The 25052-nt window shown below is 42.3% G+C and overlaps 1 protein-coding gene across 3 annotated transcripts in view; it reads left to right on the top strand.

The window, feature by feature from the left end:
- The window catches only part of CSMD1 (CUB and Sushi multiple domains 1), a 1996605-nt gene that overhangs the window by 1939280 nt on the left and 32273 nt on the right, over positions 1-25052 (top strand). For all 3 annotated transcript variants that reach the window (XM_027049973.2, XM_027049974.2, XM_053217751.1), the window contains 4 exons: positions 13066-13254; positions 15673-15846; positions 16788-16970; positions 24428-24604. In XM_027049973.2, the coding sequence (XP_026905774.1) occupies positions 13066-13254; positions 15673-15846; positions 16788-16970; positions 24428-24604 (723 nt within the window). The remainder of the gene's footprint in view (positions 1-13065; positions 13255-15672; positions 15847-16787; positions 16971-24427; positions 24605-25052) is intronic.

Raw genomic sequence — 25052 nt, 5'->3', positions numbered from 1 at the left:
TCGGAACAGTCTAGGACTCTGAAGTAGGCTCCTCTTCCGTTTCCCTTCGTCGTTACCCATTCATTCATCTGTACCGTGTCTTTGGACTCAGCTTCTAGACCTGGGGGTACATTTAGGAAGTTCTCAGCTTTTAAATCTCTCTCTCTCCTCCCCCCCGACCCATTCATTTCTTCAAAAATCACCACCTAGATCTAGGCTAAGACCTGAATTTTCAAGATCTGCTGTTTTGGGGGTTTTGCATTTCTAGATGTTTGAGCTCGTATTTAAGGGTCTGCCTCCATTGCTTTCCATGAAAACATGTCGCACGTGAAGGTGTTTGGTGCTTCAGTGTGAAGGTGAGAGTTTACGGTGGTGACGTGGTATGGGAGCCAGACAACGAGTGTTCCTCTCACTGACGATCGCCCACCTCCCCACTGGGGTCCCCAGGAGGCTACAGCCACATGAGATGAGAGCAGAACGGGATCCCAGCAATTTTTAAAAACAGCGATGGGAAATTTGGCTCCCAGACTGTAGAGTTCTGGTCCGAGTCTATACGTGAGTGCTGGGCCCGAGCTCCAGAAGAGGTGAAGTCTCCGAATCTCCCTTCCCTCTAAACACTAGTATTAGATTCAGCCCCGCAAAGCAGGCTTCTGGTTGTGACGTGGCTGGGCGTGGGGTGGGGTCTGGGCAGCTTGAAAACTAACAGGTTTACCTTATGTATTGTCATTCTTCTTATTACTATGAGTCACGGAAGCCAGGGGCCATGGAGGAGGCCGAACAGGCTTAGAGGGCAGCTCAGAATGTGCGGACCAGCACAGAAAGCGGGCTTCCGCGTGGCATCTCGCCCCTTCGCGTTTTTGCGTTGAACGCCGGATGGTTTGGTACACCCCGAATGCTTCCAAACGCCGCTCCAAACACAGCTGAGGGGATCACCCTCGCCTCTCGCAGGGAAGCGTGAGGGGTGCAGATCTGCAAGAAACGGGGGGTGTGGGCAGTGGCGGGAAGACAGAGCTGTTGGCATCTGCGCTGGCTCGGCGGCCGCGGGGATCTAGGAGACGAGGCCGTTTGGATCCTGTTCTCTTCTCCACCTGGGCGACGGGAACACAGCACAGCTGCAGCCACGGTTACGCACGCATGCCCGGAAAGGTCGGTCCGGTTTGTCTGGACACAGGGGCACGGCGTGATTGTGCCTTGGATGTCTTAGGGACATCCAAACACGCCATGTTCCTGCTCCCCCAAAGCCCTTCCGTTCAACTTCGTTTAACATTTACTAAGCACGTGCTCTGTTCCAAATGCTGTGCTCCGCTCTGCCAGTAGAGAGGTGGGTAAAATCACTCATACCTTGGAGTCGATGACAACGAAGACCGGAGGTGCTCGCTAATTAGGTGGGCAGAATGTCACCCACAGCTGCTGAGACATCATCCATGTGACACGGAATACATGCTTGCCAGATGGCAGAGGGGATGAACTCAGGATGGTGGGATTTTCCTCGTCAAACCTTTTTTTTTGGGGGGGGGGACTGTATTCCACTTTTCTCTAACTTCTACCAAAGAAGAGGAGTGGAAATCAAATGCTGCCATTTATTCACGGTTTTCAGGGTTTTCAACACCATGCTGAAGGTCCTTTGGGAGCCTAGGGCCCAGCGTAGCACTGGGATATGTACTGACCTCTTCAGCATTAATTTGGCCTCTCCTTACCATTCTCCATTTCCTCCAAAAATAGGAATGTACTTGGTTTTTCAGGGGACGTTATTTTTTATAGCATAGACAAAAAAGTTTTAAGGTTCACAGAAAAATTGAGAAGACGTAGATTTCCCAGGCATCCCTTGCCCACATGTGCACAGTGTCCCCCATTGTTGACGTTCCCTACCAGATGGTGCATTCATTACAATCGGCGAATCCACAGTAACACATCTCACCACCTAGAGTCCATTCGCACCCGGGTTCACTGGTCGTGCCGTACAGTCTATGGGTTTGGACAATGCATAATGACACGTATGCACCCTGACAATGTCATACAAATAGCTGAACTGCCCTAAAAATCCTCAGTGTTCCACCTGCTCATTGTCCCTCCCCCCACTAACCCCTGGCCACTACTGATCTTTTCAGTGTCTCCATAGTTTTGCCTTTTCCAGAAGGTCACATAGCTGGAATCACACAGGGTGTAGCCTTCTCAGACGGCCTGCTTTCACTTGGTGATATGCACTGAAGGTTCCTCCATATCTTTTCATGGCTGGACAACTCATTTCTTTCTCGCGCTGAATGACGTGTCATTGTAGGGATGGACCACAGTTTATTTATCCATTACCTCCTGAAAGGCATCTTGGTCGCTTCAAGTTCTGGTGATGACAAATAAAGCTGCTATAAACATCCATATAGAGATTTTTGTGTGGCCATGAGTTTTCAACTCCTTTCGATAAATGCCAAGGAGTATGATTGTCAGATGTATGGTAGGAGCATATTTAATGTTGTCAGAAAGCACCACCGTGTCTTCCAAAGTGGGGGGCGCCATTTTGCATTCCCTCCAGCAAGGAGTGAGAGTCACTATTGTTCCACATTCCTGGCGGTATTTTGGCGATGTCTGTATTCTGAATTCTGTATTCTGAATTTTGGACATTCTCACAGGTTGATAGTAGTTCTCCTTGTTGCTTTAATTTGCATTTCCCTGATGACGTAGGACGTGGGACGTTTCCCTGATGACCTAGGATGGGGGGCGTTTCCCTGATGATATAGGATGTGGGGTGTTTCCCTGATGACCTAGCAGGTGGGGCGTTTCCCTGATGACCTAGGACGGGGTCATTTCCCTGATGACGTAGGATGTGGGGCATCTTTTCATGTGCTTTTTCCCGCTGTATATCTTCTTTGGGAGGCATCAGTGAAGGTCTTTGGCCCATTTTTCATATGGATTTCTTGTTTTCTTCCAAAGTTTTAAGAGCTCTTTGTCTATTTTGGATTAATAGTCCTTTATCAGTCATCTCCTTTGCTATTATTTTCTCCCACTCTGGCTTATCTTCTCATTCTCTGGGCGCTGTCTTTTGCGGTATAGAACTCTCAATTTGTGCTTCATTTTGAAAGCTGTTCCTCCCAGTACATGTGATGAAGGGGTGGGGGGATGCCTGGTAAATGCCGTCCTACAAGTGCTGAGTGGATTGGAAACCACCGGAACATCTCCAAGGTGCCTTCTGCTCATGTTTTCCTATTTTCTATCTTTTTTGTTTGTTTCCTTCATTTATGAGCTAAGAGCTACAGTCTAGTGCACAGAGTTTACATATTTATTATAAAACCAGGGAAAGCATGATTTCAAGGAGGACGGGCTCATAAAGGTGGTGAAGCCTTAGGGAAAAAATGTCGTAAAACTCAACAAGGTGAAGATAACAAGAATAGCTACTTTTGAAACAAAATCGTCAGGGATTCTTTGTGCCTGTTGCAGTGTAACCTGATTCTTGTCTCACGTGGTTCCTTGAATTCCTTGTCTCACGTGGTCCACAGAAAGTTTGGCAGGCTGTGTCTCACGCCAGCGCCCCCATTGTGCTTGATCTCTTCTCCCCAGTTCTTGATAATATGTACCTCTCACATGTCTGATTTGGGTAGGTCAATGAAGTGTGGAACACCGGGTGCTCCTACAACATTTAGCTAGCTCACGGTGTGAAAGAGAGACTCCACCCAGAACTTTGGAACAGAACTCCCAAGTAGTCGGTGCTGAAGTGAGTCCAGACTCCATATAGATTCCTACACAGTCTGTGTCCACTGTGGGGCCACCTCATTAGGCTTAGACTCAGCCATTAACAGGACGAAGTTCTGTGCAAGCCTGTAGCATTTGTGATCAGTCAGAAAGCTCAGGGGGCGCCTGGGGAGCTCAGGCAGTTGAGCCTCCAACTTCGGCTCAGGTCACGGTCTCATGGTTCGTGGGTTCAAGCCCCGCATCAGGCTCGCTGCTGACGGCTTAGAGCCCGCTATGGATCCTCAGTCTCCCTCTCTCTCTACCCCTCCCCTGCTTGCATGCTCTCTCTCTCAAAAATAAGTAAACACTTTAGAAAATAAATAAATAAAAAGGGAAGTTCACATCCAGGACACTAGCTGTAATGCCATACCCTGTCTTTGCAAACGGGATTAGGAAAGTAAAAGAAGGTGTGTTTTTTTGTTTGTAGTTCTACCTTTCTGGAAGAAAGATACAATACATGATATGGTTGCATGTAAGTGTTGCAGGTTTCCTGAGGAAGAATGAAAACAAATGTCTCACACCTATATTAAGAACCAGATTATGCACATGGTCCTGGAGGTCCAAGTTCCTACATGAAAACATTCTTGGAGCTCTGTCTCCTGAATTCCAAACCTCAAAGGTCCGGTCAGTTCCGTGAGAATACCAAGTCTGACAAATTTTCAGTATCATTCACTTAGTATTTCCTTTCGTAATGTATTAATGTTTGTCGTGTGTACAAACCTTAGACATTTTTCCTTTCTTATCAGAAAATTCTAAATTCAGAGAGATAAAATATAGTCCCTATGTGATTACACACATGAAGATAAAATTAAGAAAATATGGGGTTAGTGAAATTTCTGTTATACTTAGAGAGGAATAAAAAAAAAAAGTCAATAATAAAAAAAAATTAACTAAAGAGGCACCTGGGTGGCTCAGTCAACCAAGCGTCTGACTTATAGGTTCAGCTCAGGTCATGGTCTCATGGTTCCTGAGCTCTACCCCCATGTCAGGCTCTGTGCTGACAGCGTGGAGCCTGCTTGGAACTCTCTCTGTCTCTCCCAAAAATAAATAAATAAACCTTTAAAATACAATACAATATAATAAAATAAAATCACTAAAGAACCATGATGCATATGATTGCATTTAGGTCTATGAAAAATTATATATAATCACATGTTCTCAAAATTTTTAAATGGCACCATTTTCAAATTAAGGGAAATGTAAGAACCAATCCCATGTCTGTGGCTTTGTTTAACACACCCCTTCTGTGTGTCTACGGACCCGGGGCAGCCCGGAGTAGCTGTTGAAAGCAGGGCCCGGGGGCCCAGGTAATGTACAGCAGGTTCTCTCCAAGAGCAGGAAGAACAGGGACAGGGGGCAGGCAGGCCCCCAGCAGCTGTGCTTAGATTTCCACTTGCAGAGTATTTTCTGGGGGCGGAAGGGGAATGAGGTCTAGATTTTTCAGCATGTGACACGGCATTGCCTGTGCCCGAACAGGGCTGTGGCTGAGCTCTCGAACTCACTCATCTTGGATGCGTCAGTCCAGGGTCTGCAGTCAGTGGTCACCTTCACATCAGTTTCCTTACATGAACACTCAGGGAAGCGTGCCCTCGTCATGGGTTTCTGTGAGTTCTGCATAAACCGGGGCTTGTGAAACTTCACCAAGTGCCCAGCAAACAGGAGGGTCCTCTGTTCTTCCCACCAGGACCACATGCCTCTGAGATGTATATTCACTCAGGAAAGTCAGGCAATCGATTGTAATCAACGATAATTAATTAGTGTTTACTTTGTAGCAAACCTGAATGTCTGAATTGCAATTCACTTCATCTTTATCAAATAAAAATGAAAACATAACATATAACATATATGTCATATATATAACATATAATATTTATGTCATAACATCTAAAAATGAAAACATAACTTTCATGTATTTGAAAAACAGTCATGAATTGTTCTTGTTTTGTTTTGTTGTTGTTGTTTTTTTTTTTTTTTTTTTGGCTATTTTTCTCTGTGACCAGTAATCCCATTTTTAAAATTTTGAATCATTCAGTTAGTGAACAAGTCCAAAAATATTTGTCTTATACAATATACTGAACGTTGCATAGTTATTTTATCCTTGTCCTCTACACTTTGTGTAATTCTTTCTGTTGAAAACATTTTTAAAACATACTACACAGAACTCAAACCATTATGAGTGCTTTTTTTTAAAAAAAATGTAGTGAACTAATTCTTACTCCTCCCTAACACCAACGAATTTAAATTGGCTATGCTTAAGTTACGAGGCATTATTTTCTTGTTTTCCTGTTCACGGTCAGGTTTTTACGAGGCATAAAAGAAAATGGAAGAAGCAGGAGTGAAGACCAAAAAGAAATGTAAACACAGATTTTCAGGCAAAAAAAAAATCAAAAAAATAGAAGACGGATCCTCCCTCCCTCCTTCCTTCCTCCCTCCTTCCTTCCTCCCTCCTTCCTACTTCCTTCCTTCCTTCCTTCCTTCCTTCCTTCCTTCCCCCCTCCTTCCTTTGATTGTAAATCACTGATACCACAGAAAGTGAAGTTCAGAAGTCATCAGGGCCACCCTGAGTATCCTTCTGCCTCACTCAGTAGACTGAATTGAGAGCTTGGGACTCATGTCCTGTGTTGCATGGACAGCTGTCATTGAAAGAAAGTCATCTCTTATGACCGGGTTTGATCTATCACTGAGCCCCTAGGGCAAAGGGCAGTCAGAAACTCCTGTGACCACTGTGCTTGTCAGTAGATTCAGAATTTTTATTGGAACAATTTACATCTTACCAGGTATACTCTGCTGAGGATTTTTTGGAAGTGAAACCTCAGAAAAAATAAAGAAGAATAAGAATTATATACAGTAAAACCTTGGTTTGCAAGCATCATTCATTCCGGTATTTGTAATCCAAAGCCCTGGTATATCAAAGTGATTTCAAGAACCATTGGCTCAGTTGTGATCATGTGACATTGGGCGTCACATCCTACTCGTATTACAAGACATCGCTGCTTTATCAAGTTGAAATGTATTAGAAATGTTTGCTCATCTTGCAAATGCTCACAGAAGAAGTTACTCACAATCCAAGGTTTTACCATATTCACTGTTTGCCAGTTTGTGATTTGGTGAATTTCAGTAAAGCAATTTTTTTTTGAGAGAGAGGGAGAGTGTGTGTGAGCAGGGGAGGGGGCAGAGGAAGAGAGAGAGAGAGAACTCCAAGCAGGCAGCATGCCTGCCCCAGTGCAGAGCCCAACAGGCTTGATCTCTCATGACCATGAATTCATGACCTGAGCCAAAATCAAGATTCAGATGCTTAACCGACTGAGCCACCCAAGCGCCCCTAAACAAAAAATTCTTAATAAAAATGGAGAAACGGTATAGTAACTTTATATTCTAATGTTATGCATCAATTCTATGTGGAATCCTCACTATGTTTTCCATGTTCCTGAGTGAGGCAGGGGCTGGACTATAGCAATGATACATGATCCTTTTCAAGAACTAGATTAAGCTTTGAACAAGTGCCCAGTCTACCCACAGAATTAAAGTTTCTGTGCTCCCTGCACGATCCCTATGCAATTTGGACACGGTTGCTTCTGTGTGGCTTTAGCTAAAGAGCACCCTAAAATAATGGCCCTCTCTGCCAGATTTCAAGCTCACATCTGACTTGTTAGAATAGCTGTCCAGAAATAAAACTTGCTTAAAATGTAAACTTAAGGAAGCTACCTGAAAAAAAATACCCTCCATTTTTTTTATTTAAAAATCACTTTTCAACATATTTTTAAGGTTGGATGTGAAACCTTGATATCGTGGCGAAGTACGGTCAGAAGTGTACCAAAGACACCCATAAATGTGTATGAGTTTACAAGCACAAATAGAACCTAAAACCAATTGCGATGTAGATAATGGAATTGTTTATCGTCAAGCCCGTAGCTTTTGAGTCTTGCATGTTTCACACAGGATTCTAAGTTTGTTAGGACGTCCCACTGTCTAGTCCCCATGCTGCCACTAAACCTCTCTGCGTTTACACCTCCTACATCTGCCACGGTGTTTTGTCCAGCACCAATGAAATAATGATAGTTTATTATCGATTTCACCTACATAGGCTTCTTCCAGTGTAACATTCAGCCCATCAGCCACCCTCCTCGCCCACATGCATGCTGTCTCTCCCTGTCATTTTCCTTTAAGGGTCTGTCACAGTGGGAACACGATCGTGAATGTACCATTGAAGCGTATTTGATCTGAGATACAGTCAGAAACAGGGCTGTCCTCCCAGATATATGGAAAACTCACTGTCTTGTGTTCTCAGAATGTCACCTACTGCCATTTGAAAATCTGTATGTTTAGTATTTTTATGTTTATATATATATATACATATATATAAACACATATGTATATTTAATGTTTATTTTTGAGAGAAAGACAGTATGGGTGGGGGAGGAGCAGAGAGAGAGGGAGACACGCAGAATCTGAAACAGGCTCCAGGCTCTGAGCTGTCAGCACAGAGCCTGACACGGGGCTCAAACTCACAAACTGTGAGATCATGACCTGAGCCAAAGGTGGTTGCTTAACAAACTGAGCCACCCAGGCGCCCCTCCAGTTTTTCAAGTTATGACCTAAAGCTTAGCCTTAGCATTAACCAAAACCTAGTTTTAAAGTTTAAACTGTTTCTATTTACTTTTCTTTTCAGTGTAAGAATTATAATGAAATAAAAAAACAACAACAACAACAACAACAAACACTTCATCCCCCTGGCTTACCTTTCAAAGTAAATACAGATGGCAAAAATGTAGTCCAAGGCAAGCTGTCAGCTAAGAAGTCAGGATTCGTCATTTATACTTTTTTCAGAAACCAAACTTTGAGAGGAGATGTTTGTGGCCTTCGTGGTGGAGATGGTTTCCCGGGTGTCTACTTATCCCCAGATCGTACTTATCCCGTTTTCTATGAATTATGTGCAGCTCTTCACACGTCACTCTTATCTCCATAAAGTGGTGAAAAATGAAAACACTAGACCTGTAGGCAACAGTGTTGACATCAAAGATTGAAAAGCACTTTGGATTCTGTTTTGGATTTCCTACTTCGAACCAGATTCTAGATATAGAGGTTAAATTGCATGGTGCTGTTATAATCGTCTCAGACACCTGCCAAGTAAAGCCTTATAATCTTTATATTGATTGCTACTTAATAAATTTTAATAAACGGACAAGTGATATAAGAAGCCTACAAAGAAATCTCTTGTGTTTAATAGAAGAATGTATTATGAAAATTGTTTCTGAGAATCGGAGACGGAATTCAGAATTCCATTATTCGATTCAGAAGGAACTGAAGGCTTCAGAGATTGCCCCAGCCAAATAACAGGGTGGAATCAAATCCGTAACAAACCTAGCAAAGTATTTTAGGAGTTTCACTGTCCAGACCACCCAGGTCCCCGCTATTAGTGACTGTGGCACGTTCTCATGGTGCCTTTTTCTTTATTTTCCCACGACCTGGAAGAAGCAAATGGTCTAGTTTCTAGTTTTGAACAGCTGGAGAAATCTGTCATATTTTCCATCATAAGAGAGGTTTTACACGAAAACATGGTGATTGCTTTGGGGTTTATGTACAGAATCAAGCACGTGGGGCGGATGTTGATTCCAGCACACGACAAACTAGGGCCGGTTAATGAGGTGGCGTCTAATGAGACAGTGCACAGGCACATGACCACGCTGGTCTGGACGGAACAGCATTGAGAGGCTTAGTGCTTTGCAGGGTCCTACAGTTTGAAGCACGTCAAGGGAAAGTGAATCGCTCTTAGAGACTGAAGGTGGAATACATTGGATCCAGTAATTAGCAAATCATGTTTCAAAAACTGGCATTTTAATATTTCATTGCTCAGGTTATCTATGCACTCAATATTCAGATGAGGGTGATATTTGTGTCTGACTGCAGCTGTTTAGGACTGATTCAATAGGACAGGACAGAAAGAATGCACGAGCAGATTTAGGGCAATGTTGGATAAAATGGACTGTTACTACTCAAAACAGTTTGAAAGAGAATACATGTTGAAAAACAGAAATCATAGGATGTGCTGTTTGTAAATTTTTTTTAACATTCATTTTTGAGAGACAGAAAGAGACAGAGCATGGTGGGGGAGGGGCAGAAAGAGAGGGAGACACAGAGTCGGAAGCAGGCTCCAGGCTCCGAGCTGTCAGCACAGAGCCCGACCCGGGGCTCGAACCTACCTGAGCCCAAGTCGGAAGCTTAACCAACTGAGCCACCCAGACACCCCAGATGTGCAGTGTTTTTTGTCTCTCTCTGTTGCTCAAATGTTTTTCCAGATAACTTCTCCAAGAATAAAGATTATGTGTGGAGAAGAGGCTCCATACATAGTCTCTACAGAATTTTTGGAAGCTAAAATTTATAGCAGTTATTCTCCAAAAAACAAAAAAACAAAAAAAGACAGTGGAGGGGATCCCTTTGGGATTCATGTTATCAAGAAATACTCACGCATTTTTATAAATATGCTTCACTGGACAGGTAATCAGGAGCCCTAATCCTTACTTAGTTCTAGAGTGACCATCCTTGTGACCTAAGGCGTGCCACTGATCATTATATTAATGTCTTCCCTTGCCCTCTGACACACCCAAGGGTCCCCAGGGAACACACTTTGTGCCCCCTCTTGAGCTCCTCCCTCCTGGGCCAGCGTCTAGGGCATCTCGTTCCTTCTAGCCGATGGAATTTAGTTCTGCATCACATTTTAATACCTGGACCTCAAGTCCACCTGTTGGCTCCCGGTGTGTTGGTTACTGAGAGCTTAAGACCAGATGAAGAGCTCCACCGTGAGATACTGATTTCTCTCCAGGGTGTTACCCTCTCCTGGGCTCCACGTGGCAAACATAGAAGGTCAGGTCTTTGCAGCAGGTCTGGCTGGTCTTCATCAACCTCGTGGGTCATTTCACACATGAGGAGAACATTGAAGGAATTTGATCCCCTCCACCCTGCTGACAGCTCACGGTTGCAACTCACGAGGGCCTGGGCCCATGGGACCCCGAGACGGGGATCCCGTGCAAAAGTGGAGGAAGGACCTGGATGGAAGAGCTGTTCGCGGACACCCGCGAATTCTTCCGGCGGGCAGCCCGCCTTCCATGTGGCCAAGCACACCCTCGTGCGACCGCGGCACGGACCATCTCAGAGCCCCCTGTGGCACAGACTGCTAAATCAAGTTATTCCTACCCCCAGCAGAAATACACAGCCGAATCTCCTACTGGAGCCTCCGAAATAAATCGGAAGGAATGGAAATGGATGTGTCTGACTGCAGCTGCCCAGGAATGATGTGATAGGACAAGACCGAAGAAACGTACGAGCAGATTTAGGGTTTTGTAGACGTAACTCTTAGAACATAAGGAACAATTCAGTTTTCCCCATTGGCGCTCAGGCAACGATGATCATTGTGAAGCATTTTTACTTCTTCATAAAGTGAAGCACCTTTGAAGGGTGATGAAGTGGGTGAAAGAAAGGGAAGGTGCCTGGGACTCAGCACTCCGGTGCTCCTTCTAGACGATTCTGTGCAGCCCGAGTCCCACAGTGGCTGCTGGTAATGAGGGCACTCCTGTCTCTCCTCCGCATGGGCAAGAGGGGCCATCGGGGAGAAACCAAGCCCAGGGTTTCAAAGCCGTTGGGCATGGAAGTCGAGTAATCTAAATCCTCCTCCTCTGGCCATGGAGGAACTCAAGACAACAGCCCATCCCTCGGCCTGCAGAGAGAAGGAGGCAGTTGGGATCTCAGCATCACTAATTACTACCTCTCTGCCAATGGCCTCCCTCTTCTCCGTGTTCTCATCTCCAGCTGGGTCCTTCTGTTGAGCTCTGGACCCTGCATGACAGTTGCTCTGTATATTTCCTCTTTCTCCTCCACCACGCGATTGGCCTATACCGAAGAAAGCCAGGGCAAAACATGAAAGTACAGAAGAGAAAAGTAGAAGCTCAACCAGGGCGTGTGGAGTCCTGTGAAGCACTGGGGATCTGCTGGGTGTCCTGGCGGAGGCGTCCGGGACCTGGCTCACTCCGTCCACGACGGAAGACCCTGATGCCATGTTTCAGACTGGCTGCCGAGAGGAACGTGGACAGGAATGGGAACACAGAGTGCCTGCGGCATGCCGGCCAGGGAAGCACTTTGCTGCTTATGAAGGTGTATCGCTAGCAAACTATCTCTGTCTCCTGGGCTGGACACACAACTCGAAACGCCGGGTTATAAAAATCATCAGTCTTTCTAGTACATTACACTTTCTCCAGGCGGGTAATCCCCTCTATGTCAGTGGGTCCGGTTATAATTTTAGCGTGCAGTGTTTGCCGCGCTCCATACACAGGGGCTTTTTTGGCTCAGGAGAACTTGAATCTTTCTTCTCTCAAGTCAGGACTGTTCTAAAAAGCATAGACTACGATGTGACAGCATTCAAAGGGGTTTTTGTAATTGTCCATTCTGCCCTCCACCTTGCTTACTACCAAGCGGAAATCAAATGCACAGATAAGGAAAGGCTTTGCTCCCAGCCACTGGGACCCGTGACGTGCACCGACTGCCTGAGAATTAGTTCAGCAGCCCCTTTCTGAGCCAGAAATATCTGGAGAGAGTGCAGCTTTCACAGCAGCTGTGTCATTCACTGGTGTGGTGGGTCAAAGCCTGAGATAATCAGGGGTTCTTTCTTTTCCTCTGCACCTGCGAAAGCACATTGCTAATTCCCTTACAGATGCCAACAGGCATTCAGGCTAATAGAGTGCCATTCGGATTAACCAGAGCATGTCCTGAGTGCCACAGCGGACTGTTTCACTGCGGGGCTGTTTCTAAAGGGGGAAGAGGCTGAAATCAGAGGCTGGCTTGATTTACATTTCTATTAAGCATTGATGGAAGAATTGTCATTTTTGTTTGCATTCCACATATAGCAGAAATTACTTTAGGCACACATATTGAAGCATTAATTAATGCAGGCAGGGGGTGGGGGGGAGGGATTAGTGTGTCACCGACTGTCCTGAAACATTACATGCGAATAAGAATATTTAAACTAAACTAATTTCGGCGGGTTCTGTTTTAACATTTTCCTGACATAAAATCTTAACCAAGAAAACCATTTTTAGACTTTATATTGAAGAAGTCTGTTATTAGGAAATAAATACAGGGAATCGGTCTCATGTTGTAAAAACTGCCGTAGTAGCAGGTACATTGCTTGACAGTTTTTGCAGCATATTGGCCCCCAGCAGTAAGTAGAATCTGTCAAGGGAAGAACATTCATGATAAACCTCAGCTGTGATGGTGTCATCTTCCAGCCTTTCTAAAATGATGAGTGGGGCCTCTTTGCAGATCTGTTTTGCTTATCGGTGTATCTAAATGATGTGTAACTTTTTCTTTTTCCCCTAGTGGTGAACTGCTCAGATCCAGGCTTTGTGGAAAACGCCATTCGTCACGGGCAACAGAATTTCCCTCAGAGTTTTGAATACGGAATGAGTATCATGTATCATTGCAAGAAGGGATTCTACTTGTTGGGATCTTCTGCCTTAACCTGTACGGCGAATGGCTTATGGGATCGGTCTTTACCCAAGTGTTTGAGTAAGTGAGGGGTATCTTGGATTCTTGTGCCACAGAGCCCTGTAAGAACATGAGCAGAACAAAAGAGAAAAGAAAAAAAATTAAGTCTTTACAGATTGTGTAAGTTATTATGATATCTTTCTTGATTGGCCAGAAATCACAAAATGCAACTCAGACAAGTTCAAGGATCACAAAAGGAGAGGGGGCATAAGCAAATTCTGACACCAGCTTCAGAAGGAAGCAGAGCCAGTGTTTGGGGCAGCGGTTGGACTCATTCTGAGTCTGTGTTTGCTTATTACAACAAGGATGATAGATTCTTGACCGTATCCTCCTCCTGACCCATATGATTAAGAGGAAAGCACATTGCCCTAAAGAACGGAGGCAGTATTTCTAGGCAGACACAATTATAGGTCATCATTATGTGGCACGACATTATCAGTATTTTTAGACCATGTAGACGAACAAGAATACATTCTCCCCAAATAGCTTTCAGTCTTACCTTCTTTTAACTTGATAGACCATATTGTCCATTAGCTTAAAGACATCCTCTTTTTCAAACAGTCTGACGGTTTAGGAAAAGGGGTCTTTTTGGCCTTTTAAAAATCATTCAGAAACAAAACAGTCCTTAAAATCAAAATGTCATCTTCTTCGTATTCATTTTATGTGCATAGAGGATGTGGGAAATGACAATTCCACCTTAAATTGAATTTACTGGAAAAAAAAGTGATAATCTGTCTTACCTCTTGCATTATAGCGTTTTTAGTACATTTTTAGAATAAACTAGTCCTGGAGATTGTTTGTCCTGTAATTCAGTGTCCCTCACAACCCTCCCAATCTACATGGAAACTTGTCTCGAATTCTAATTGTAATGAGAGAATTAATTTCTATGGAGAAAGCGTGACTTCTTTCAAAATCAAATGCACGGCTTCATACGCTCAAAAATGCATCTATAAATTGATTACAATCTTCATCATATGTTGGCTGCTTTCTGGTTTTCTAGGCCTTCACACACGGGAATTTTTCAGAGAAATTAGTTTTTCTGTCTCTGCCTCCCCACACATTTCTTTTGCATCTTCCCCAGTTGATGTGAGACTTCCATTAGTTTTTGTAATGATGCCAGTGTGCTCCAGATCTCCAGGAACTAGGTTGTAAGTGACTCTCATCCTCCTGGGTGGCTGGTTCCCACCGCTTGCTGTCATTAACAGTCGGAATTACCATGAGCCTGGGGATACAGGTTCTCCGAGGGGCCATTTGCTTGTACTTGGGCTACAGCTGCTAAGCTTCATCTCTCTTGTTACTGCTATTGTCTCGCTGCTTTTTTTTCTCTTCTAATTTCACCTGGAACTGATCATTTGCCAACCGTTTACTAATTCAGCCCTAATTAGCTTCCTTTTAGGACTCCGTCTAGATAGAATCTCGTTCACCAATGAATGGATGTCAGTGTAAGACCATATCGATATAAGGGCGAATGTGACTCAGGGGATGCCTAATGTGTTTCCGCCTTTTAAATCTACCTCTCTGGTTGATATCACTTTTAGGTTGCCAGTGATCAAATGCAGTGACGCTCGGGTGTTACGTCAGTGGGCTTTGAATAATTTGTCTGTAGCCTGAGTCCTGCCAGAGTTGCGTGCCGCACAAAATTTGTCCACTGTGAATCCGAAGCTGGGACTTTACAGAAAAGGAGAGCTAAATCTTCACTAGCCTACATTAATCTGGATTCCGGAATTTTCCTTTTTAAGGATAATTTATGAGTGGATTATAGGCCTGACTTGGCATCATTTTAAAGAAATGAACGGGAAGGCTGAAATTATTGTATAGAATATACTGAGGGAAAGTTAATCGCTAATTTCTTATTACTACTAAATCAACATGTTAGACCACCACCTATTCCAAGGAAAATTGTTAAAAGGGTCTTCCTGGATCCACAGACTGGAAGACTAAGCAGATACAACAGACTTTTCTCCCCAGAAGCCAGTATAAGATTGTCATAGTAATAGTCATATACTTGTAGAGTTACATGGAAATAATTTTCAGGAATCTAGGTAACTTGTAACATTTTGTATAATATAATACTGATTTTTTTTTAAATAAAGTTAAGGGTAGGTGGAGAAAAAATGTAGGTAGAATGACTTTCTCTTTGAAAGCCTACATGGAAATTTTTATCTTAAGCAAAACTACCTTAAGATAAAACAAAGCTAAAACAAGATTCACTGACAGACCCTTTCTTTGTGTTCAGTAAGATATGGATATTTAGGAGGGGGACTGTCATCTGGAACATGGTATTTTCCATTTATGGGGCACTGCAGGCATTTGCCAGTATATTTAGGCTCTTTCCATTTTATAGGTGATGTTTGTATGGGTGTCTGTATGGGAGACTTACCAACATAAGCACTTCAACATGACTGATGTAATCATTTATTTTAATTTTTTTTTCCTAAGCTATATCATGTGGACACCCAGGGGTTCCTGCCAATGCTATCCTAACTGGAGAACTATTTACATATGGTGCCATAGTTCACTACGCGTGCAAAGGGAACCGTAATCTTGTAGGCAACAGCACTAGAGTGTGTCAAGAGGATAGTCACTGGAGTGGGGCACTACCCCACTGTACAGGTGAGGAATTGCTTACGATGTGGTGTCATGGTACAGACACGCCAGTGTCCCATCTGGTCATCTCCAATCTTCATCGATACCTTCAAGTGCCAGTCACTTCCCATTTCCTCCTGTGGGAGTCCTGGGAGTTGTTTTTCACCTTGGCCGAGAGGCCTGCCTACCTGGACTCAGTTTGTCCCTGGTCATTCTTGATTCCTTCTCTGTACCTCCTTTCAGGTCTTCCACATCTTTCCGGTCTCAGTAATTGATAATTCCATCGACCCCCTTTGAAAACAACGTCATCTTAATTCTTTCATGAATAATTCTTAAGTAAATAAATAAAAGTCAGTGAGTCAGCAGCTCTGGACATAATTGAGAAGAACCAAACCTCTCATTTGATTGGTTCTTACACAATACAACTTAGTCCCATTTCCCTTTCATTATCTGTACTGATGCATCCAGTGGACAATCCCTGTGTTCATCATTCCCAGGATTTTACTTCTTCCAGAGAATATAAACTGTTGTCGTACTGCATTTTTTTTAAATTTTTTTTTCAAGTTAATTTATTTTTGAGACAGAGAGAGACAGAGCATGAACAGGGGAGGGGCAGAGAGAGAGGGAGACACAGAATCTGAAACAGGCTCCAGCCTCTGAGCGGTCAGCACAGAGCCTGACGCGGGGCTCGAACTCACGGACCGTGAGATCATGACCTGAGCTGAAGTCGGACGCTTACCTGACCAAACCACCCAGGTGCCCCCATACTGCATTTTAATAAGCTAGTTTGTTTAGTCACACGGGAACAATTTCTTAATGTTCTCCACTTGTGCTACAATCGAGAAAGTCTTTCTTAGAAGATCTCCAGAATGCAGTGTGACTGTAATGCACAGTCTCCTTAAACTTAGCAGCTGTGGTAAACAAGTCTAACAGTATTCTGTATTACCATTTGTGTCTGCGTTCAATAGGAAATGATCCTGGATTTTGTGGCGATCCGGGGACCCCAGCGCATGGATCCCGGCTTGGAGATGAACTCAAGGCCAAGAGCCTTCTCCGTTTCTCCTGTGAGATGGGTTATCAGCTGAGGGGCTCTCCTGAGCGGACGTGTTTGCTCAATGGCTCATGGTCAGGACTGCAGCCTGTCTGTGAAGGTGAGTACGGTCAAGCCTGAAAGTCAACCTATGCACTTGGAACCATGTAATTCATTCTAAAACGGCCAGTGATTTCCACAGACATCCTAGAGATGGAACCTTTGTGTCACTACACTACTTTCCTCCAACTTGTGTAAGGGGATCATCCAAACTCATGGCTGGGTGTATGGAGGTGTTCTGAGTGCTCAACAGGTCATCTAACCCAGATGCTTGCCTTTTGAATGTTTATAACCTAGAAGAGGTTTCTGATCTTGTGATAATAATCTCTGGGATTTGGTGGCATTGTGTGGTTGCTGGTAATGAACAGCTCCGGAAAAGGAACAGTGAGTAGAAGGGTGTAAATCCCTGACTGTAACTTCTGCGGGCGAGATAGTCTTCACTTCACATCTTATTTCCAATCTCCTGGTGGCCCCTGTCCAAAGCAGGTATTATGAAAGAACCTGGCTGATTTTGTGCATAATGTTTTGGGGAGAATTTTCTGTGCGTTAGTATTTGAGAGGCGTAAGTGGACACGGCAGGATGCCTCGGTAATTCCAGTAGAAACACCATGCATACCTCACCATGCCAAGTATTGGCGATTCCTGCCTTCAGCCAAGGTGGGATGCGGTATCACAAGTTTGTTTAGAGCCCAGAAAGTAACTGACTTAGAATTCAGACAGATAAGACGTTAAATGTTCCAAATGTGTTTTTTTTCATACAAACTTCTCAGCTACTTAATGTTTGAGTCTAAAATGAGGACACAAATTAAATATCCATCTTTACATGAATGAAACACTTGCTATATAATTTTACCGACTTGAATAAACTTAAACAATATCAGTACCAGAAATATAAACGAAGTTTTCTTCATCTTTGTTTTCTCTGTGCCGTCTTCACTGGTATCTGCTCATGTCTCATTTAATATATAGAATAATATATTTGTTATATGTATTATATAGAATAATAGAAAATAATATATATGTATTGATATAATCAGACTATTACTTATAATCTCATAAAATCATATAGGAAATACAATCCTATATATGTACGTGTATATGTGAATATATATACCTTATATATGTGTATGCATATATATATGTGTGCATATAATCTCATCAGAGTAATAGATTATCCTAGAGGTATCTATATCTAGGTAAAGAGATGTGTGTATATAATAACCCAAGGTATTTTTTTTATTGCACATCACCTTCTCACAATCAAGTTAGCATAATATTAAGTTAGCGTAAAATATCGAGTTACTGTAAATATTAAGATTAGGCCCTAAAGAAGTTGACTTTACTCAAATATGATTGAATAGTAATGGTGGGATGCCACCTGCCACTGTGAGCTACAGGATGACACTTTCCTGTATTGGCTAAAGTATGTGACTCTAAATTAGTAGACACAGTGTTACTCAGACACAATGTTCTCAGTTTCCCCCTCTCTTGGAGAATTTGAATATTACAATCTGCATGACAGCACATCTTTCTCACCCAAACCAGAGTATTTTCTACTCTATAATATGGTACCTCAAAGTTGTACATGACTTCCGTAACCTACATTTACGCTTCGTCTAAACCTTTCCCTCTATACTACGCCTGGGAATTGTCTGTCCAGAATATATTTGAAGATTATTAAAATTAAACAAGAGATCCACTTTGCTCCATGACATGTTGAATGCCAGTAGGCTAGCCTTATTTCTGGGGACAGCTATAAAACAACAAAATGTATGAGACATTTATTTTATTAAACAACAGACAGTGCATGACTGTGTTCCATAGGAGAAAAGGAATCCGTGAGGTGAGCCCATAATCTCCTGGTATATTTTTTTTACTGCACAGTCGGAAAGTGGAACTCAGGTGGTATGGTGGCTTGGTGAGGTGATGCAACAGAAATTGTTCTAGGCTACTGAAACAGAACTTACAGAACATGGAATCTGAGAATGGCTGGCTGAAAATGGGAGAGCCCCATAAGTCTGGTGGACGTTCACTGGGTGACTTGGGTCAGGGTCAGGCAGATGAGAACAGGTGAGACCCATTGACACAACAACCTTCTGCTGCAGAGTTGAGAGTGGACCCATGATACTAGAAGTCATACCCTACTGAGAAACACTGGACATCTGGCCAGTCAGAGCTCTTACTGTGCCCTTGGGACATTTCACAGATGCCCAGAAAGCCCCATGCATTATGAATATGTACCATTCCCTAAAACAAGTGTAACGTGCTAGAACTAAGAGCAAAAACATGGTAGGACTAAGACTGAATAGATCCCCTCTAAAAAAGAATGAACTGATGGCAACACCCAAAGGATGTACAATTAGTTTAAAAGCCCACCAGAACAAACTCCAGCACATTTGGAAGGAAGGACATAATCCATGCATCATTTTGTGCACAATGTCCAGCATAAATAAAAAATAACTACACATGCATAACTCAGAATGACATGACCCCTAATCAAACAAGCAAAGAAAAAACAAACAGAAATAAAATCTGATCCTGAGATGACCCAAATGTTGAAAATAATGCATAAGGACTTAAAGCATCTATTTAAAATATCTTCATGCACTTGGGGCACCTGGGTGGCTCAGTCGGTTAAGGGTCCAACACTTGATTTGGGCTCAGGTCATGATCTCACGGTTTGTGAGTTCAAGCCCCACATCTGGCTCTGTGCTGACAGTGCAGATCCTGCTTAAGATTCTCTCTCTCTTTCTCTCTCTGCCCTCCCCTGCACGCTCACACGCACACATGTACCCCCTCTTTTTCTTTCAAAAATAAATAAATAAACGTTAAGAAAGTATATCTGCAGGGACTTAAAGTATGTTAGCATCATAAACAGATGGAATCTTAATAAGAAATGAAAATAATAAAAAAACAATCTGATGGAGACTCTGGGATTGTCTGGATTGAAAACTATAGTATCTGATATAAAAACTTTGCTACATAAGCTTTGCAGATTAAAAATGGCAGAAGGGTCAGTTACCATGAAGATAGTTCACTGAAAAGGATCCAATCTGAAAACAAAGGAAAAAGAGAAAACAACAACAACAGCCTAATAATTTCCTATGGGATAATATCAAGCAGTTTAACATACTTGTAATTGAAGTTCTAGAAGGAGAGAGAAAGAGTGGGGCAGAAAAATGGTTGATAAATTATTGGATAAAAGTTAACCAAATATGTTGGGAAAATACAGCTCCCAAAAGCAGAACAAACCTGACTTAGATGCCTTCATATTCTCTTAAAAATGGTCACTCACAGGGCACCTGGGTGGCTCACTCAGTTAAGTGTCTGACTTCAGCTCAGGTCATGATCTCAAGGTTCATGAGTTTGAGCCCCGTGTGGGTCTGTGTGCTGACCGCTCGGAGCCTGGAGCCCGCTTCAGATTCTGTGTCTCCGTCTCTCTCTGCCCCTCCCCTGCTTGTGTCCTATCTCTCTCTCTCTCTCTCTCAGAAATAAATAAACATTACAAAAAAAAAAAAAAAAGGAACGCTCATTCACTTGGGACTGTATATTCTATTCAGGTTTACCATAAGCACTTTAGTTTTGCACATTTAAAAGGTGAAAAAATTTAAAACAGTTAAGAGTGAGTGATATTTTTCCATAGGAATCTCACTTTGGTGCTGTGATATAACACCATGGGTTCTATTCGAGCAAATCATAAATGAATTCATTTATTTGATTAGGAGAGCTTAATTGGATTTTACTTCAAAATGTACCTAAGTCAGACCATGCAAAGTATTTTTAGAATAGCATTTGGTTTATCTAAAGTTAGAAAGTCAAGTGTTTCTTATAAAATCCTTGGAAACTTGGCTATTAAAATCTGTGTACAGAAAGAAGCTGAAATGTTTCAATATGGCAAAAGTGCCCAAACATGCTATGCCCTACAAAACTGACTACCTCAGAACTGCAGTGTTCAGAAATCATGGGAAGTTGAGTGAGTAAGAGTGTAATTCACACTCACAGTAATAACAAATGATGGCTAGGAATGCATGGCTAATCCTACACCCCCACAAACACACATGTTTAAATCTTTTTGGGCAATCTGTGGCTATTTTTTCTCACTTGTTATCATAGAGCCAAACCTTTGGGGAACATATTATTCTCTACAGAAAAGGGCGTTACCAGTGACTTTGGCATTTCCGCCAGTGTTGGCTATGACTGTATTCAATCTGGTGAGACCATCTACCACCTAATGAACTACCTTCTCTGAATCTATTAAAGGCATTAGAGCCTGATGGGGCATTTCAATAAATGGTAAAAAAAAAAAAAGAGAAGAGTTTATGAAACACAAAATAAAAATATTTTAAAAACTCTTAAGTGTCAAAGAACTTACATTTGTAATGTATTTCCATCATTTCAGATCATGTTTTCTTTGCTAGCCATCCAGGCTTGTAATCATAGACTCATCGACTAAACTTTTCAAATGGATGTATCGTAAGAAGTTGCTTAGATATAACGGCCTCATTGGTTTTAGTTGCCTTAGGCAACTCTGAATCCTCTTTCCCAGGAGCTGATGATAAAGCCTACCTTTCTTCCAGGTAATAGACAAGCTAGCACAATGTTTATAATGAAGGTAGCAACAGCATCAGCCACCCCATCTACCTCTACTGCTACTAAGATGTCAGATTGCCTTCTAGGCATTTTGCATGCATTACGCTTAATCTTATGAAAAGTGAGAGTAACTACCCTTATTATACCCATTCTACAGTGAGGACGCTGCATGTCAATAACTTGATTTGATGGCTCATGTGTACTTAAGTTGTATGAGCAAAGATTTAAATCCACACAATTTAACTCAATTTAGCAGCCATGTCCCTAATGCAGAGTGCTGCCTGAACAGTCCCAGCATCTGTAGACAATACGCGGTTTCTGGAGTGAGTATAAGGCTCTTTTATTACAAATCAAGTAAAAGAAAATGATCTTTTACCAAAAGGAGTCACATTAACCACGTGTAACTGAAAAGAAAAGATGTATTTAAATTTTTTTAACTTATTACTTATAGAATATATTGTTTCCCTTCTGTAACTGTAAATGTCATCTCTTGTTTTTCCTCAGTGGAGGTCCTCCTATGTCATGGAGGCATTAATGCAAACACAGACATATTAAGGCTAACTTCCAATCTTCATTTTTCTTTTTCATTTTCATGGGCATAACCATCAGTGAAACTGTCCTTGTCAGGGAAAAAAAAAAAAAAGTTAACCGTGAATTTGATTTTGCAGGATACAATTATCTGAGGGACTTTCTAAAATTTTATTTTATTTTATTTATTTTATTTTATTTATTATTTTATTTATTTTATTTTATTTTATTTTATTTTATTTTATTTATTATTTTATTGTAGAGACAGAGAGAGCATGAAGGGGGAGAGGGGCAGACAGAGAGAGAATCCCAAGTAGGCTCTGTGTTGTCAGCCCAGAGCCTGACACAGGGCTCGAACTCATGGACTGCAAGATCATAACCTGAGCTGACATCGTGAGTCAGACTCTTAAATGACTAAACACCCAGGAACCCCTGTTTGAGGGACTTTCTGAACATTAGGATGTCATTATCATGATGGGTATTCTTACCCTGACAACATATCTGTCTGTAAATTAAGCTCGAATATGTTCACCTGTGTCTTGCATCCTATTTTAGCATTATCTTTCACAGGTGACATTTGAAAATTGCTACACATTTTAATCGTAGTTATGGTTAGAATAAAATGTAAGAACATGGTTGTCTGGTTGGTTTGCTAAATTACGAATTGGATCAATACAAGTCTCTTCTCTGTCGGGCTTTTCACTGGTACATCAAACAACAAATGTCACATATTCAATGATGGATCAACATGTGTTGAATGAATGAGTAATTGTCTCAAAGAGTCCAGCCTCTGGGCTTTTGGCAACATGACATTTTGATTGATAGTATAGCCATCACAAGACTTTTGGGCTTCAGATGTTCAATGTTAAATATCATCTGCTTCACTATTGGCAAATAGATCTCATTTCAAATGACAGCCAGAAAAATGCTGAAAGATCCGTGCTAGGAAAGACTGTAAGTTCACACCAGATCCATTAGGGAAGAGGGTTGTGGTGGACTCATGTCTGTCATGGGCACAGACAGAGAAGCACCAGCATGCATGCTTTGTAGTTGTCAGACATGATCAAGTCCAACCTCAGGGTCAGCATGTTTTTCAGCACGATATGATCGGCGATTCCCTTCACGTCCATTACAGTGTCTCTTCTATACTATGTAAGATTTGCAGTCAGTTCGTTTACTTCTGTATTTTTTTTTTTTTTTTTTTTTAGTGTATACGTGTATCTTTGAGAGAGAGTGTAAGCAGGGGAAAGGCAGAGAGAGGAAGAGAGAATCCCGAGCAGGCTCTGTACTGTCAGCACAGAGTCAAGTGTGTGGCTCAGTCTCACGGACCATGAGATCATGACCTGAGCTGAAATCAAACATCCCATGCTTAACCGACTGAGCCACCCAGGTGCCCCTGTTTTCATCCACATTTTTAGAAAGAGTCTATCTTTGTTCTGAATGCTAGATTTGAAAGTGGCACAACTAAATAGGAAGGAGCATTTGTAAACATTCCAGCCATTCTCAGAAATGGTCTCAGGATACATTCTGCTGTGAGCATCCAACGAAAGGTCATATTCTTTCTATGTCTACCTGCTGTGCATCATGTGGGAGTGCTAAGGAGAAAAAAACACAATCTTTGTGATAAATAAACGCGAGTACAAAAGTCAAGAAAATCCTATTAAGGGTTAAAACCATCACATGATACACACCCAGAAGCCACTGAGCTTTCTGGGCTAAGAAATGTGTGAGGGGGGTACACCGGGCGTAGAGCTGTCGCCCAGCCTTTCATTATTGCCATCGTTAGGAGGCATCTTAATGCCTGCACAGGTATTGGGATCATCTAGAGAGAAACAGAGTGCAGCCTGTCCAAGGCCACTTAAAACAGCCGCCGTTGGATAGGGTAACAATGTGGAGACCATTTTACAAGACAGTTTAAGTACTCACTCATACTCCTCAGGCATCACTTATTTTCCAAAATGAATTCTACAGATGTGAAATATGACCCGATTTGACCGGATTTCTAAAAAATCGGTTATTACGTGAAGGGAGTGACTTCTGAGTTGCTGGTATCAGATAGATCCTTTAAAAAAAATCCTTTTAAAAAAAAGTTTTTTTATTATAAACATGTGAAATCCCAAAGAAGCAAGTCTTAGAATTTTCAGTGCTTTAATTCATCTTTTAATTTGCTTTGAAGTACTTTATGAAGAATACTATGAAAAGACAATTTTCACATTTGTAACTCATCGATAAAATAATGGTACAAATCATAATGTAAGATATATGTTCAACATCTTCATAGCAATAGGTCCTATTTTCTTAAAAAGAAACATGTCCTCTACGACACTGACAACCTCTGGTCTCTTGTATTGATCATTTTGGTAAGAGCTCACTGTGTTTATGTGTTACTGTCGCTCACAGCCGTGTCCTGTGGGAATCCTGGCACGCCCACCAACGGCATGATTGTCAGCAGTGACGGCGTCCTGTTCTCCAGCTCGGTCATCTACGCCTGTTGGGAAGGCTACAAGACCTCAGGGTTAATGATTCGGCACTGCACAGCCAACGGGACCTGGACCGGCACAGCCCCCGACTGTACAAGTTAGTAACAGCTGTCATGTGGGCCCAAGGACATCACCGACTTGACCGAGAAAAATTTGTTTATTTGTTAAATACTTTATTGATTTTTTTAACACATGGCAAAAACAAGGTCTACATGTATATGATGGCTCTATTTATTAGACAGTTTTAGATCTTTCTTCACCTTCTTATTTATATGGTTGAAAATATTTTCTTCTTTTTAACGTCTACTTATTTTTGAGGGGGGGAGAGGGAGATTACATGCGTGTAAGCAGGGGGAGGGCAGAGAGGGGGACAGAGAATCTAAAGCAGGCTCTGTGCTGTCAGCAGTGAGACTGAAGTGGGGCTTGAACTCACAAACCGTGAGATCATGACCTGAGCCAAAGTCAGACATTTAACCAACCGAGCCACACAGGCGCCCCCAAAGCTATTTTCATTGGCCAGTGGGTTGGACGTTGGAAAATTGGGG

The sequence above is a fragment of the Acinonyx jubatus genome, chromosome B1 (assembly GCF_027475565.1).
Source record: "Acinonyx jubatus isolate Ajub_Pintada_27869175 chromosome B1, VMU_Ajub_asm_v1.0, whole genome shotgun sequence".
Taxonomy (NCBI): Eukaryota; Metazoa; Chordata; class Mammalia; order Carnivora; family Felidae; genus Acinonyx; species Acinonyx jubatus.
The sequence above is the reverse complement of the archived record's forward strand: the minus strand, read 5'-3'. Positions and strand labels throughout refer to the sequence as shown.